This window comes from Aethalodelphis obliquidens, unplaced genomic scaffold, assembly GCF_003676395.1.
Source record: "Aethalodelphis obliquidens isolate GAN/ISIS:26980383/991018 unplaced genomic scaffold, ASM367639v1 scaffold6, whole genome shotgun sequence".
In the NCBI taxonomy this organism is placed as follows: domain Eukaryota; kingdom Metazoa; phylum Chordata; class Mammalia; order Artiodactyla; family Delphinidae; genus Aethalodelphis; species Aethalodelphis obliquidens.
In genome coordinates this window covers 71704308-71721548 of record NW_020837950.1, presented here as the reverse complement: position 1 = coordinate 71721548, position 17241 = coordinate 71704308, and the positions used below count along the sequence as shown (strand labels likewise).

At 53.1% G+C, this 17241-nt stretch overlaps 1 protein-coding gene across 4 annotated transcripts in view; it reads right to left on the bottom strand.

Annotated features, from left to right (window-relative positions):
• The window catches only part of TBC1D14 (TBC1 domain family member 14), a 103953-nt gene that overhangs the window by 85935 nt on the left and 777 nt on the right, over positions 1-17241 (bottom strand). For 3 of the 4 annotated variants that reach the window (XM_027103767.1, XM_027103765.1, XM_027103766.1), the window contains one exon: positions 6561-7299. In XM_027103767.1, the coding sequence (XP_026959568.1) occupies positions 6561-7282 (722 nt within the window). In that variant the 5' untranslated portion in view covers positions 7283-7299. Of the gene's footprint in view, positions 1-6560; positions 7300-17033; positions 17212-17241 lie in introns of those variants that run through there. The other variant, XM_027103764.1, reaches the window with a different exon arrangement.

The window sequence follows — 17241 nt, the reverse complement described above, 5'->3', positions numbered from 1 at the left end:
TCAGCTCATTTTGCAGACAAGGACACTAAGCCCCAGAGAGGCTGAGTGGACGGCTTACCCAAGACCACACGCCAGCAAACAGGTAGATCAAGAGAACACCAACCAGCGCTCCGTCCAGGTATCACAGCGGTGCATGTGTGTACACATACACACACCCCAGCAGCTCAGATATACAGCAGGTGTTTTCTGTATATCACTAATGCCAGGTCAAAGTCACCAAGAATATTGGCAAGCACATTTTACAGAAAATTCACAGTTACAATGTTATACCTCAATTCACTGATGCTAATTCTAAAATGGTCAAAGCAGTAGAAAACTACAGTCAGGCAAAAAAAAAATAAACAAATAAATAAATTAGACATTAATATGCCTGCCATGTGCTGGGTGCTTCCCATCCATGTACATTTATTTCCTCCCCATTTAATCCTTTGAAGCATGAACTTATTTCTGTTTTCCAGAAAAGAAACCTAAGTTCAGAGTCCCAAACCCCGTATCATCTTTGTATCCCTTGCTAGCTACTTAACCACCTCTTGCCTCAGTTTCCTCACCTATAAATGAGAATTATTACGGCACTCACCTGAATCCATCAGCTTTCAGTGCAGCATACAGAACCCACTCTAGGAATTTTAAGCAGAAAAGGATTTAACTCAAGGAATTAGATGATTTCAAAATTGTTGTAAGGGCTGAGCTAGGCACCTCTAAACTGGGCCCCCAGGAACGGCTCCCTGAACAACACAGAACTGACGCACCAGGGGAGCTGCCACATCTGAACTGCCACTGGAGTGGAATGCAACAGGAGCAGGAAGCCACCACAACTCCTCTCAACCCTGGGATGCAGAACGCAGCCACCTCCTGCACCGCAGCGGCCTCTACACATTCGGGAAAGGGACACAGGGAGGATGCTGCAGGGAAGCCTCCCATCTCTATGACATCACTAAACAGCAGAAAACAGCCAAAGGGGAGGAAACATGGTCTCCGCCTGACTTCGGCCTCAAATCTTTCACAAACGGGACCTAATTCACGCCTAGAACCCTGGCTGCAAGCATCTCTGGGAAACACACATTTTTAACTCCCTGGCTCCACAGTGCAGGAAAGGCCCCTAGAAGGATGGACAAGCCAGCCCATCGAATCTAACACACGGCACTCCCTCGTGTGGCAGTTGAAGATTAAGCAAGGTGACCCCTCAGAAGTGCTGAGAATGGCACCCGGCAGGCACTGGGCATTGTCTGTTACTCCCTGTGCCAAGGGCTCTGGCTGTCACGTGTCTCTGAAGTGCGTCCGCCCTGTTGGTAAGCTAACTCACCTCCCTAAAAAGAAAGCAGGGGGCAGATACGTTCCTTAGCACTGCTCATGTCGCTTTTCAAATGGTCAAATCCCAAATGCCTAGATCAGTACAGGAACTAAAATTTTAGTTGAGCACTTTCCCACTGAGTCAAAGTGCCCATCTAAAGATTTATTTTTCTTAAGCCAGTGGTTTCAAGTTTTTTCACACTCCCTTTTTAAAAAAGTGAAATCTTATGGGAAACCCAACAAAAGCAGAGAGCAGGGCCAGGAATCCAACCTGCTCCTACTGGGTATGTGCTCTGCCCAGAACCTCACCTGGAGGATGTCGTTTAACCTCCACATCAACGCTTCACAAAAGGCACAATTAACCCCCTGTCACCCAGTACACCCTGGGGACCACAGAGGTTATTAAGGAAGTTTCTTGAGGTCACACAGGTCAAAAATGGCAGAGCTGAGGTTCAAACCTGGGTCTGAGCAGCTCCGGCTCTGAACCACCAACTCCTCTGTCTCTATCTTTGAATTACAACTCAGTGCCAGGGCGAACCAGACACAGACTGTGCCCACAAGGACCTCTCAGCCAGGTCGGGAAGCGGACCGGAAAAATGCTTCATTACACTCCTTTAAACACACCCAGGGGCTCCCCGGCTCCCAGCCGTCCACAAGCTGTCCCCTCTGCCCCACGTCTTCGCTTGGCGAGCTCCTTCTCACCCTTCAGATGCAGTTCAAGCATCGCTTCTCAGCAAAGGATACTCAGCTCATCTCTCCTGAGAGCTTAATGAAGGGCTGCACAAAAGAAGGTGTAAGTGGTCAAAGCTAATTACTACCTTCCAGCCCGGAGCAGATGAGTAGCCTTAAACCCCGGGCTTCACAGAAATCCCAGCCCTATCTCCTGTGGAAAACAAGCGTGTTACTGAATTCTCTCATATTTGCTGTCCAGCTTTTTAGATAAAGGCTCTTACACTACACCGGGCTCAGAGGAGCCCTGAACACAGTCCCTCTCTTCTATATAAGAGGAGGATCCTGGGCTTCCCTGGTGGCGCAGTGGTTGGGAGTCCGCCTGCCAATGCAGGGCACACGGGTTCCTGCCCCGGTCCGGGAAGATCCCACACGCCGCGGAGCGGCTGGGCCCGTGAGCCATGGCCGCTGAGCCTGCGCGTCCAGAGCCTGTGCTCCGCAACGGGAGAGGCCATGGCAGTGAGAGGCCCGTGTACCACAAAAAAAAAAAAAAAAAAGATGAGGATCCTGCTTAAAATATATTACATCAGTGGAAGATAGCCAATATTTTATATTAACTTTTTTTTTTTTTTAGTATTTATTTATTTGGCTGCACGGGTCTTAGTCGCAGCACATGGGATCTTCGTTGAGGCACGCGGGACCTTTAGCTGTGGCACGCGGATCTTTGGTCGCGGCATGTGGGATCTAGTTCCCGGACTAGGGATCGAACCCAGGCCCCCTGCGTTGGGAGTGCAGAGTCTTAGCCACTGGACCACCAGGGAAGTCCCCATAATAACTTTAAATGGAGTAAATCTATTAAAATACTGAATCACTGAAACTAATATAATATTATAAATCAACCAGACTTTAACGAAAAATATACATATGTATACAACATTAGTAAATTTCCTTCAAAGAAGCAATTAAATACCAACATTTACAACCTGCTAGCTCAGCAGTCCTCGACAGTTGGGCGATTTTGCCCATCTCCCCACCCCAGCCCTCCAGGGACATTCAGCACTGTCTGAGGATGTTTTCGGTTGTCACAATTGGAAAGATGCTACTGGCATCTAGTGGGTAGAGGCCAGGGATGCTGCTAAACAGCCTTCAATGCACAGGACAGCTCCCACCACAAAGATTCATCCCTCCCCAAATGTCAACAGAGCCAAAGTGGAGAAATCCTGATCTTTTTCAATCCTGGATTGATCAAAGTAAAGCACAATATGGGGATAAGAACTAGAGAAAGCTTTAGAAAACATATTTTTTAGAAATGATAATATTTATGTTAGAATCACTGATAGCTACTATTCATGGAGGGCCAGGAAGTGTGCTAGGTGCTTCACCTATTTGATCTCTAACCTTGCACAGTAGTTTTATGCCCCATTTAAGGCTCAGGGAGGTGAAGTAACTTGCCCATGGTCACACAGCTATTAAGTAGGACAGCTAACACGGAACCCAGGCAGCCCAACTCCTGAACCAGTGCTCCTGACCTCGGTACCCCCAACACGCACGCGTGCGTGCGCGCGCGCACACACACACACACACACACACACACAGCCCCATGTCAAGACTCGTGCCCCCCACCCCTGCAGTGTGTGTCCATCTCCCCCACTGGAGGGAGCTCCTTATGGGCAGGACTATCTCTAAGCTCAGGGTGGAGTCTCCACAGGAGGTGCTTACCGCAGCCTATGTGAAGGAGGGGCCAAAGGCACAAACTGGAGCTGGGCCTGGGCTTCCTCGGGGCAGTGGCCGGGCTCAGCCAGCCCTCCTGGCGCTCCTCTGCTCCTGACTCGTCCAGGCCACCCTCATCAAGCAGTCAGGTTCACCAACAGGTCTGCTCCCTCAGGCTCCAAGTTCCCTGACCACCTCCACTGCTTCCTCTGAGCCCCATTCTCCTAGACTGGCCTTCCACAATGCCGCCCACACTGCTTTCTACAACCCAGAAGTGGACTCGGTGAGGACAAGGACAACAGACGGGCACGAGGGTCAAGGGAGTCGCTGGGTTGAGGGGACAGAGTGGAGACACAGGATGACTCAGAAGCCTGGGCTGGGAACCACGAAGGACCAGCTCCAGCCGCAGCCCTGCCCCCAACAAGAACTCACACGGTCCACCGTCCTCGAAGTACCTGCTGTGTGCCAGGCCCTGCCTATAAACTCACCTGTAAAATGTTTAGTGGGTTCCAGACATTTTTGCACAGAACCCCCGTTTTCCTCTCAAAGGAATTATGGACTGAAACTCTTCTCTAACACTTAAGACTCCAGAACAAAAAATTCACTACACTTGGCCCACGATATCACAGATCTTGATTCACTTGCCATTAATATGCCACCTGCTTCCCAAAGGTACTTAATAATGGCTCACAATAATAATGTCACAGTCATCAAAACGAGGGGAAGGAGATAAGAATTAAGAAATAAAACAAAGAGGAGACATTTGATTTCTGTGGCACAAAGCCGAGAAAGGTTTACAAGAAACGATCTGCAGTAATTGATGGTGTTTCCTTCCAAAGGAAATGAGGCTCCAACACAGACAGTAAGACAAAGGCAAGCAGACAAAGCAAGACGCAGTCACGACCATCACAACAAGCAACTGACGCTGCAACGTTCACTCTGTCTGGGTCCGTACTAAGGTCCACACGTGTAAGCCCACTTCGTCTCCCTGACCACCGCAGGGGTAGGCCTCATCATACCCATTTTGTAGATGATGAAGCTGAGACAGAAAGCAAATGACGATGGGAACAATGCAGGTAAGACTACAAACACGGTATCAATAAATCAACAACACAATAGGCATCATGTGCTAGGCTATTTACTAACGCTACTTTAGAGATGAGAAAGCTCAGAGAGGTGAAGTAACTTGTTCAAGGTCACACAGCTAGAATGTGGGTGCAGATCTGTTGAATTCCAAAGCTAAGTTCTTTCCTCTATGCTGTTTCCCAGCCAGCCCCATTTTCGAGCAAGGTTTCCCAAATTTGCCAAGAACCTCAGATGATTCTAAAAACCTGTCTCCAAAGCCCTTCCCCTGAGATTCTGATCCTGGAGCTCTGGGATGGAGCCTGAAGAGCCGTATTTAACAGGCACCCAGGTGGTATTCATCAACAGGCAAAGTTGAAGACACTGATCTGAGCAAAGGGAACAGTTCAGCCACACAGATCTGATCTGCAGCAGCACTGTTTTAGGGCTATGGCCTCAGTGAGGATCGTGGGTCTCCCCCACGGTTCTTGGGTTTCTCCCACTGAAGGCAACCGTGAAGTCACTGAGTTCTGGGGCCAGGATTCTCCTGGGAGTAGCACAATACCTGTCTGCGGGTGCATCAGAGAGAAGAGGTGCCCCATAAAACCAGAGCCGCCATCGGAGAGCTTCTCACTCAGGACTGGTCTCGGCTCATCCAAGACGACCCCACCGTCAGACGATGCATGAGCCGAGGCAGCCGTAAGTGGACGTGCGCGCCCACAGCCGCAGAAGCCCCGGCTGATTCAAGCCAGCACGTCCACCACCTCGAAGGGACACCCGTACCGCCAAGTGTCCAACACGGGCTCCGCTACGGGCACAGACAGGGGCAGCCAGGTGGACCACGGCGGCGTTCCTACCTGCCAGGCCCTGGGCCCAGGCCCTCCAGAGAGCTGCTGGGGACCAGACGGCCCTTCTGCACACAGTCTCCAGGGCCCTCGGCCCTTCCCTGCGGCACTCCACAGTTTGGGAGTTCACGTTTGCCTATGTGACTGACTGATATGTCCACTTCCACCACCCCCAGCCCGCAAGCCCACCCAAGGTCACTACCGAATTACTCCCATATTGCCTGTCAAGGGCAGAGCCCAGGACGCAAACACAAAACACTTGCTGAATGGAAACACGAGGGCACAAAAAAGAGGCTGTAGGAAGGGCTGCACGGGGCTTAAGGTGAGACACAGGGATGCCAGCATCCCAGTTCGGCGCCTGGGGACAGGGCACCGCGGGGAGTGGGGTGGATGGCCTGGTCCTAACACAGGTGGGAACGTGTGTGGCTGCAGTGCAGTGACAGCACACATCTCAGAAGCAGGCCCAGGGCCAGAACACGAACAAAAGAGCACAGCCAGGCAGGAGCACAGGGCGCGCGTCCAGGGGCACCCAGAAATACCAGCCCTGGGTTGTGCCAGCGGAGGCTGGAGTTACGAAGTCCGATATCACCCTCGCCAGCACCCTCTGCTTGGCCCAAGAAACTCAAGTTATCAGCATAAAGGGCCCTTCGGAGGATAAAGCTGACAAAGGCTGCTGATTTGGTAACAGTGGCCACTTACAGGTCAGCCTCAGCCACAGCAGGTCAGAGGTCAGGAAGTGACAAGAGACTGTGCGAGTGACAGGGACACAGAAGTGACAGCCAGCAGTGAGGAATCGAACAGCAGAATCACCAGTCCTCCGCACAAGTCCACAGGACTCTGGGCTACTGGAAACGGCATAATTATCTGTATGACAGTGTCTGCTCTGTGGGCAGGAAACACAGGACACACTGCAGACAAGAACAACAACGCAACTGGTCTGAACTGAATAACCTGGCTCTTCTAGAGAGATAGAGAAGGCATTACCTTGTAAAGAAGTTACTAAATGGTCCCAATATTTTCAATTTCCTCCCCTCCTCAGTTTCATCAACACAGTCCTGCTGGCGTAGGTCACGGGTTTCCTTGATGGAGCTCAAGGTGACATCAGTAAACTGTGGGTCATCGTCATTCTCCAGGGTCACGATGGCACTGGAGCTGCTCGTGACCACGAGGTCCAAGATGTCCTCATTGCTGACGGACAGCGTGGTTGACAGCTCCGTGCCGAGACTGGACACGCTGCAGACTGAGACATTGTCGCTGCGGTTCAGGGTTTTGGAGGTGGGGCTGTAGAGCTTCACTGAGTCATAGCCTGTCCTGGGAAACGTGGAGGACTTCCGCACACTCTGTTCCCGCTCGGCACTGGTGGGAGCTGGTGGCACGTAGGAAGGCAGTGGGCACGCGCTCTGGCAGGCTCGCTCAGGGATGATCTCCGACTCGGACTGTTTCCTCTTCACGTGGACCACGCTGCAGGGGACAGGTTCCGGGTTGCCGATCTCTAGGGTAGGGATGCCTGAGTCCACCGACTGAAGGCTGTGCCGATCTTCTAAAGCACCAAGTTTCAGCTTGGGCCCATACTCAGGCAACGAGAGGGATCTGGGTGCCTTGAGATTCAGGGGTTGCAGGTTCTGAACGTGGTTTCCTGGTCGACCGTCCAGAATGCCCACCAAGGCTACGCCATTTGTAGTGGTGGAAAGGTTTCCATCAGTCATCTTGGTCCACGGAAAAACTAGAAAAAACACCAGAACGGAAATCAGGACAGTGAATATAAAAGCCAAAGATGCAATTCCTCTGACGCACGTTCAAATGTTCTGACACAGCTTTTAAAAGAGGAATCCTTGAAACAAGCCCTACATACACAAGTTTTAATTCAGGGCCAGAAGCTAGAGTTTTAACGTATATTATCATGATATAAAACAACAGGAAGATAATTCAAACAAAGGATACACCTAGGGTAAAAATACATAAAATAACCATCTTTATCATCCCCATCACTGCCCCCAGTCACATCGGTGATCCTCAGGACAGCACTGGGAGTGTGAGGGCTGTGCCGGGCAGAGAGAAGGGGTTTTGTTTTCCATGTTTTTTTAAATGATAAACAGGATACCTCTGTCAAAAGTATGTGAATTCATAACCCATACATAAGTCAAGGTTCAACTTTTTCTGAGACAGCACAGAAATCGAGACGCCTTCCTCATGACAGAAAAGAAGATGAACTGTGTATGCCATGTGCAGTGAGATGACCCCAAACACATTCAAGTTAGCCATGGGTCTCCACGATGTTTTAGTCACCTTACTCAGGTCTACAAGGCGGGGCATATTATCCCCTTTACCATGGAAGAAACTGAGGCTCAGGTCAAGAAACGGGTCCATGGGACTTCCCTGGTGGCGCAGTGGTTAAGAATCTGCCTGCCAATGCAAGGGACACGGGTTCGAGCCCTGGTCCGGGAAGATCCCACATGCCGCGGAGCAACTAAGCCCACGCGCCACAACTACTGAGCCTGTGCCCTAGAGCCCGTGCTCCGCAACAAGAGAAGCCACCGCAATGAGAAGCCCATGCACCACAACAAAGAGTAGCCCCCGCTCGCCACAACTAGAGAATGCCCGCGCGCAGCAACAAAGACCCAAGGCAACCAAAAAGAAAAAAAAAAGAAATGGGTCCAGGATCACATTGTTATTTAGCCGCAGAGCTGGGATCTATAGGACTGACCCCAAAATAAGCCATAGTAGTGGATGAATGGTGTAGTTTGGGGTTATAAAAACCCAGGTCAGAAGGCTGGCTCAGTGAAGACGGATGATCAATAAAGGAAAAAATAAAGGCCATGAACCTGCAGTAAACACACAGGCCCTGCCTATGGTTCTCTGGCCTAAGACTGGGGTAGGAGGCGCATCAGCCTGGACAGCACAGTCCCCTGCGCTCTGAGAACCCTGGGGTTTGTTACATTACCTTCTCCTGTCCTTTTAAAACATCAAAAACTAAAGAAACCTGGTGGTGCCTTTAAATTTGATCCATTGAACAGAAACCACATAAAGAAGGGAACTTTGGGCTCAGTCCTTCCTGGGTTCTAATCCCAACTCCACGAGATTGCCTTGGGAGAATTAAATAAAGTGCCGTGAGAAAGGCATTCAGCAGGCGCCCCCCACCGCAGGCACTGTTAGCAGCTGCTATCATACAACAGCAAACAGCTGAAGGTCTGAAGCCTGGCAGTAACACTGATAACCACCCCCTTTCGGGTGTTATTTTAGCTTTTGCAATGAGCTTCCCGCTCCCCTTCAGGAAGCCTGGTCTGCCTCTCACTGTCAACACGGCCAAAGCAAATTCATTAAAAGCAGAAAATGGGGGAGGGGTAATCTCCCCCCGCTCCCAGACATGGAAGGAACCAGTCACACAGTACAGCACTGGAGCAAAAACAGAAATAAGAAGGAATGAATTCAATTGCGGAATTCAGAAATAGACTGAACTGGGCTTCCCTGGTGGCGCAGTGGTTGAGAGTCCGCCTGCCGATGCAGGGGACACGGGTTCGTGCCCCAGTCCAGGAAGATCCCACATGCCGTGGAGCGGCTGGGCCCATGGGCCATGGCCGCTGAGGCTGCGCGTCCGGAGCCTGTGCTCCGCAACGGGAGAGGCCACAGCAGTGAGGGGCCCGCGTACCACAAAAAAAAAAAAAAAAGACAGAAAGAAAGAGACTGAACTATGAATAAAAACTTGAAATATGACCCAGTGAGTAAGGAAGGATTATTTAATCATGGTGTCGTACTAATTGGTTATCAATTTTTCTTGGAAGGTAGAACTACACCAAAACAAAACTACAAGCAAAATTACAGCTTAATACAAAAATGAGATTATAAAGGTATTGCACAAAATAAAGTGCTTCCCTGACCTACAGAGCAAAAACTCAGTTCATCCTCGGAAAGGATCTGGGCATTCCCCTCACCACATGGGAACCTGTCTTAACTGTTTTGCAGTTCACACTGCCCTGAATTTCCTGGGCTGTGGCCCCTACCCTGAGTCCCCAGCCAGGAGTTCCTCCCAGGCAAGGCCACAGCAAACTGTCTCTGGAACCCTGCGCTGGGAAAACTCCCGAACCAAACCATGATGTGAAACAACAGGATTCACGACGGGAAGACACAGGAAGATAAAGCTGTATACCAATTTGAAAGTTCTACTTTTTTTTTTTTAATTAAGAGGAAAATCCAGTAAGAAACATTTTTAGCACATAGTTAAGAGCTAATCTTTGGCAACGCCAAAGGTAATGAGAATTATCCAAATACCATCAACACACCAACAGGTCAAACTGGCAAAAAGCCATAAACACAAGAGGAAAAACTCACAGTAAGCAGAGCCGAGACCCTCCGACAGCCCCAGCTGAAATTCTGGCCCTGCCACTTACTAGCTGGCGAGATGCTCAACTTTTCTGAGCCTCAACTTCCCTCCTCCCCAGGAGTAAAAGGGGGCGATACCATACACCTCACAGGCTGGCTAAGGATAAGTGAAATGAGGTGTGGTGAAGCACCGGCACACCTGTACCTGACACACGGTAGGTACCCGATAAACGTGAATTTCCTCCACTCCAGCCACACAAAGAGCCTAAGTACCTGAAAAAAAACCCATGAATTTAAACTGAAATTTTGACACTAGAATAGGCAGCAACATGGAACAAGTGTGTGATGTGAACCCAAGGACCCCTTCTCCTCTGAGTCGCCAAGATGGAAGCACAGGGAAGAAAGAAACAAGGTCGGACAGAGTCCCAAGCCGCTTGGTGGTGGCCTCGTCCTCCGTCTTCTCTCCTCTGCCTTGGGGCCACAGAGAGAAGCCCGAGGGCCTCTTCTAGGGAGAAGCTGAGGGACGTTTGGGGCCCCCGATGGTTCCAAGCCCAGCTTAAGTTCCTTAAACTTGAGGAACAGACTCAGAGAACAGCCTTCAGAGAAATAAACCTAAAAGGGAAAAAGTACTTCCCCTTGCACCATATTCTAAGACCAAACTCCGCAAGGGCCAAGGCCAACTGTCCTCAAGCCCTTTCACCTGGTGCTACCAGTGCCATAAAACCAGAAGCCACACGCCAGAGCACCTGCCTTCCGACGGGGCCCTGCCGGGGGAGGCTGCACAAAGGGGGTGCTTCCACGAGAGGCTGCAGGGTGGACTCTGGAAGCCAGCCAGGAGACCAGCTGCGGATGGCCTGCCTCCAAATCACACGTTCTCTAAAGACAGAGTAAGCCTAAATTCCCCAAGCCGGCCCAGGGCCCTCTGGATCCGTCCCTGCCAGCCACACCAGCCTCATGCCGTCACCCTCACCTCTCTCAGCACCCAGCCGTCCTGCGCCACTGCCGCAGGTACTCTCCCCAGCTCTGCCATCAGCGCCCCTGGGGATCTGGGAGCGTGTGCCACAAGGAGACACAGCACCTCCCCTGAGAAGCCTTTCTCAACTCCCCCAGGAGGCTGCAGGCCCTCCTTCCTCCTGAGCTCCTTGTGGCCACACCCCACCTACAGCAGTTTCCGTGTCTCTCTCTCCTAGCTCCTGACTAAGCTTCAGGCGGGCACATGCTAACAGTTTCTGGATACCACTGCCTGGTCAAATGCCTAGCATGGTTAAGGATTAAAAAATCTATTTGCGGGACTCCCCTGGCGGTCCAGTGGTCAAGACTCCGCGCTTCCACTGCAGGGGGCATAAGTTCGATTCCTGGTGGGGGAACTAAGATCCCACATGCCACGCAGTGCAGCCAAAAAAAAAAAAAAATTCTATTTGCTGAATTAATTATTACTAACAACTACATTCTAGTTGTGGGCAGGTTTCAGGGGCAATCCATCCAAGAAACATCTGTTGAGAGCTGGGTTGTGTTTCAAGAACAAGGTGAGCAGGGGAGGTCACAGAAGAGGAAGAAAATCCATCGCGCTCCCAGCCGTGCGTGCAGACGGCAGACCCAGCAAGTGAGCGGTGACCGCCCTGTGCGCCATATCCGCTGCTAGACTAGACGGCGACCAACACTGTCAACACTTGACGGCTCAGGAAAGTAAAACGAAATTTCCCTCTGCAGTTGTTTCCCAAAGTCTCACACGACCCCCTGCACAGTGGCTGCCACAGCATGCGACCTGGGCTCTCAGAGTCACCCGGGCACAGCCCGGCACCAGATCCAAGTCTGATGATGAGCAGCCGTCACCGTCCGGAGGAGAGAAACACACAAGACATAATGCACAGGTAAGACGAAGACTTTTTATTCCAGGCAGCAAGGCCACCTGAATTTTACTTACCTGCCACAAAACTGAGTTCTGCAGGAAGCAAAGAGGAAAAGTGCCCAAGAGACTGAAACAACCTTCACTCCCAGGGGCCCGTCTTTAGTTTAATACGAGTCAGAGAGTGGAGAGCAGCTCTGCCAGTGACTCTGAATAAGGCTTTGGAAAACAAGTCCATCTTGAAGCAACAATTTAATTTTCTCCTCCTTAAAAAGTAATGGGACTAAGTCTTGACCAAGTCTTCATAAATGAAAGAAACAGTTTATGAAACCAAAACTAAATGATTTAGTTAGGGTCCCAGGGGAAGAAAACTCCACTCACTGGTGGCTTCAGGGAGGGACAGCTCTGCCCGTCCATGCAGACATCCTCTGCACTCCTCTCCTCTCCCGTGGCTCCTTCCTGCCCACGGGGCGCATGCTATACACAGCCTCCCTCGTCCCAGCTCTCCCCTCTGGACACCGCGGAGGAGAGCGGCCCCCTCGCACCCCCATCAGCACGGGGACAGCGCCACTCTCCCTGATCCTCCACGGAGGGTGCGCTCATCTTCGCTGCCAAGCCTCCTGTCAACCCAGGCCTGCCGCTGCTCACCGTACCCTGCCGCTTAAGAGTCAGGCGCACACGGCCCCTTTCTATCAGCCATGGCCTGAGGGCCCATCTGTCACAGATCCAAAGTTTCCAGAGGGCAGGAACTCGGTCTGCAAGTCCTGACTACACCGGAGCACCACCATAAAACTACAATTTCATGAGGACCAGGCACCGTTCTAAGCTCTTAACATGCCATTCTGTGCCAGAGCCCTCAGCAGCCCTCTGCGCCAGGTACTACCCCCACTGCACAGAGGAGGAAACCGAAGCACACAGCTTGCCCAGGTCTCCACTTTCACGTGGCAGCAGCTGGGGCCTGAGCCCAAGTCTGTGACCCCAAAGCCCCTTGGTAAGCTTTGCTACTTACAGCCCTAATGCAGACATCAAGCACCTCCTCAAATCCTTATCCCTCCCGTGAAAGAGGAGGATCTCACAGGTGGGAACAACGCTGGGCTGAGCCAGAGGCAGCAACCTGCCCAAGGTCTTGCAGGGAGGGTCCCACCTGAGTCTTCTCTCTCCAACACCTGCGTCACCCTCCAGAAGGCCTCTCGGGGGTCCTTCACGCTTCCTGGCGAGGATGCTGGTGGGACCGCCAGACTCGCCACAGGAGTGGCTCTCTCAGGCCTTCACCTCAAGCCTAGACCAAACAAAAAGGAGAACCCACTGACCTATGAGACACCTCCCATGAGAATCAGACATTTGTGTAGAGGGCTCACAAGCACCAACCACTGTGAGTCTCTTTCTCTTTTTAATTCAAGCAGTGGAGAGAAAGGCATAGGACGTTCTGGATCTCAGGCGCCTCGGCATTAACAGTTAACACAAGCAGCTGCCTCTACTCACCGGTGGCCGCTGCACGTTGGGCACTGTGTCCGGTGTCCGCACCCACCATCTATGATCTGTGTAACCTCCCCAGCAACCCCCAGAGCTGAGGACACTGTCATCACCATCTCACAGACAAGACCGAGGCGCAGATGGAACGCAGACTGAAGGGGTCCTGCTGGGGCTGACCTGGAGCCTACACTAAGGTGCTTACTCTTTCCACTGCTGCACAAGCCGCCTAAAATAATGGACTAATGTGCATTACATAGAAAGGGAAAGTCGGGACTTCCCTGGCGGTCCAGTGGTTAAGACTCCATGCTTCCACTGCCAGGGGAGGGGGTGGGGTTGATCCCTGGTCAGGGAACTAAGACCCCGCATGCTACACGGCACAGCCAAAAAAAAACCACAGAATAGGAAAGTCAACTAGAAAAGTAGTTTGTTTTTTTAAAAGAGTTATTCTTTAGGATAAAAACAATCCTAAAAAAGAATTTCCTAGAAGCCCAATATACTCCTCTGGAGGGTGCACGGCAACCTTGAGGCACCTGGAACTCAACACGATGTAGTTCAGTAAGTTTCCGTCCATCAGCAAACCAGGCAGAAACTGGCGTTAAACTGCTGAGGGTCCCCAGAGGCTCCTTCCCAACCCTAAGGAACAGATATTTAACTTACACCGCCCAAAGGTGGTGATGTTTAAAAGGCACAGGTGGGACATTTTAAATTAAGGATTTTCAGTGCACAGGGGAGGTTTCCCCTCTACCCCCAAATGTTTCAGCTTCATATATTTACCAAAACTAATCATCATAAGTACCTGTAAAGTGACCGGAAGGCAACTCACAGGTTCGGAAGATAGTCCACTTAACAAAGCCAACACAATTTATAATCTTAATTATTAATAAGTCAAATAATTTACTGAAAATTTACCAAACACCAAACATACCAGGAGCTATCACATGCTCTAATCATCACAAGCCTGCCAAGTACACCCAAGAAACTATGAGATTCAGAGAAGCTGAGTGACACACCCAAGGTCACACAGCAAGAGAAACAGGATTCAAACCGGGTCTGACATCAAAGGCCAAACATGGCTTGCTGGAGTGCTTAAGAGTACAGACCCTACACTTTGTGATCATCGATAAGTTAAATACAACAATATTGAGACTTCTCTGTATGTATGTTAGACTTCAATAGAAAAGTTTTAAAACTAAAATACACAAGGGGAAAAAATAATGCAGGTTCTGGAGGTAGACCACGTAAGTTCAAATCCTGGCTCCTCCGCCTAGCAGTTGTTGGACCTTGGACTAGTTTAACTTCTCTGTGCCTCAATTCCCACGTAGTAAGAGGGGGACAATAACAGACCCTATTTCATTAGGCAGTTGACAAGATGGGGGAAGAAATCTACATAAAGCCTTTAGAATCGTGCCTTGGAAGATGCTAGCTGGCATCACTCTTCCCCGGGCACCCGACACGGCCAGCCAGCTCAGGCCCCCTATTTCAGCAACTCATTTGCATAAGCAAGCCCAGACACAGCCAGTCTGCACAGCCTCACTGTACGGCTTCGCCCTGTCACCAGCATCTCTCCTCGCACCTCCGCTGCGGCACTGACCGAGCGCTGGGCCTCAGCTTCCCCATCTGTCAAATGAGGTGACTAGCCCAGCCAAGCTACCCGAGGTCCTTGCAACTTGACAATCTAGAATTTTAAACCCAGACCCCAGAAACTTTATACCCTCCCTACAGCAAACATTGACAACACGTACCCATTTTCCTAAAATCCTCTCTTACATATTAGGTACAATGTCTGGTGTGATGACAAATCTTCTCCAAGGTCTCAGAGCTCCGCGAGCACCCACGCCATGCTGGGCAGGCATCCTCTGTGCTGAGGGTGAGGACGTGACAGTCAGAAGCTCTGACCAACAGGGAAGACAGATTCTTAAGCATGTTGCTCTGATAAGCTGTGTCCTCTCTGTTGAGAGGCCTTCAGCAGAGCACAAGCAAGGGGAAGTGGAGGTAGGACGGGCAGGAACTCACCCGCTGGACAGAGGGAAGTAGGGCAGTGGGAGGGAGAGATGGAGAAGTGGAAGGGCGGAGGGGCGGAGGGGTGGAGGGGTGGAGAAGTAGAGAGAGGGGAACTGCAGGGACCCGCGGAGGCCAGGTGAGGCAGCCCTGATTCGGAGCATGAGAGGGTGGGCTGGGGGCAGGCTGTAAACACTCCGTCTCGCGAGCGTGGAGCAAGCCCACCTCGGCGCCACGCAAAGTGCTAAGCAGGGACCTGCCAGGACCTGCTGGGGCCGTGAAGGACACTGAGATGAGCGGAGCCTGGCCCCGTGACCTGCCTCAGTGTGAATGTCATCCCTGCCCCTCTCCAGCTGGGTGACGCTGAACCGGTTACCTGACCGCCCTCGATGCGGCCCAAAGGGTGCATTCACTCAATAACCCTGAGCCCCAAGAACATGCCAGCTTCTCACAAAGGCTGTTAATCAGGTGAAGCCCACAGTCTCAAGGGGTCAAACATACCACCACCAAGACAGTAGTACGACAGCCTTGGTTCGGGGGTGGGAGGGCGGAGCAACCCAGGTGGGACAGGGGCTAAGCAGTAGGGAAGAAGCCCTATCCAAACCTGAGACACAGGTTGGTACTGGCCAGATAAACCGGGCAAGAGGAAGGGACTGCTGTAAGGTCTGGTCTGGTCCATGCACAGCTCCTAACAGTGCCCAGCAGCCACCCATCCTCTACAAAGGTAGCCAAGACAACGGCGAGGGGCCAACAGCCTGCAGACACGGGCCCTAAGACACCGCCCTCCCCCGTAAACGAAGGGCGTGAGTCCGTGCCCAGGAGCCTCCTGCCCACAGAACTTCCCAAAGCCAAGCTTCCACTTCCACATCCAAGTTGGAGCAGATGGCGCCTGTCCAACTTTGAAACGCACGCGGCTGCCTGTGGCCCGCTGCGCAGGCGCGGGGTCTGGGGTCCGCCGGCCGGCGCTGAGGCCTCGTGAAGAGGAGCCTTCCCCGCGGCCGCAGCCCCCCAGCTCTGAGCCGCCGCCCCCCCCCCCCGCTCCTTCCTCGGGGCAGCTCTCTGTACCCATACAGCTCCTGCCCCTCAGCCTCCCGCTGGGATGCATCCCGAGGCGCGAGTCCCCGAGGCTGAGGGGGCTGTAGTCCAGGTACGGGGGCCCCTGAAGCAAAAGGGAGTCCCCGGCCTGGGGAGTAGGCGGTCCCAAGAGAAGGGGGCGTCTGCGGCCCCAGAACAGGGATCTGAGAAGCAAGGGGGTCGGGAGCTGCCAGGTGGACCCAGAGGGGTTCCGGGCGGTCGGAGGCTCCGAGGTGTGGGGAGAGGGGCTCCGGCGAGTCGGGGACTGCAAACTGCCGGGGGTCGCAGGGGTCGGGGGCCCTGAGGTGGAGGGGGTCCCGGCGGCTGGGGGGCTCCGAAGTGGCGGGATCCCGGTGTTCTGTGGCCCCGACGCCGTGGGGGCTCTTATGGGTCGGGGAGCGCCGAGCCGGCTCCTCTCCCGGCCCGGGAGCCCCGCGCGTCTGAGAGGGAAAACTTTTCGTCAAGTTCCGGGAAAGAAGCGGGTCTGGGCGCGCGTCTCACCGAGGAGCGGGCGAGCCGAGCGCCCCCGGGCCCCGCGATGCTCCCCGTGCCCCACGCGCTCCCCCAGCGCGGGAGGAAGCGGCGGCCGCGCGTCGAGGGGGCGCGCAGGCAGGACCCGAACTCCACGGGTCGCCTCCACGCAGGCCGCCTCCACGCTCCGGCCGACGCTGCAGCAGGTGGCAGCGGCCCCGCGCGCCCCGGCGCCCTCCCTTCCTCGCGGCCCGGCCCTCGCCGGAGGCCCTCAGTACCGGAGTTAGCGCGGCTCCGACGCCATCCCCGGGGCCAGCGGGCCCGCAGCCCAGGCCCTGCGGGACCCGCAACTTGCGCGGCGAGAACACCCGGCGCTGCAGGCGGCGGGCCGGGCCGGCAGGTGCCGGCGAGCTGCCCGCAGCCAACAGCGGCGCGCGCCCTCGCCCCGCCCCGCGCGCCCTCGCCCCGCCCCGCGCGCCCTCGCCC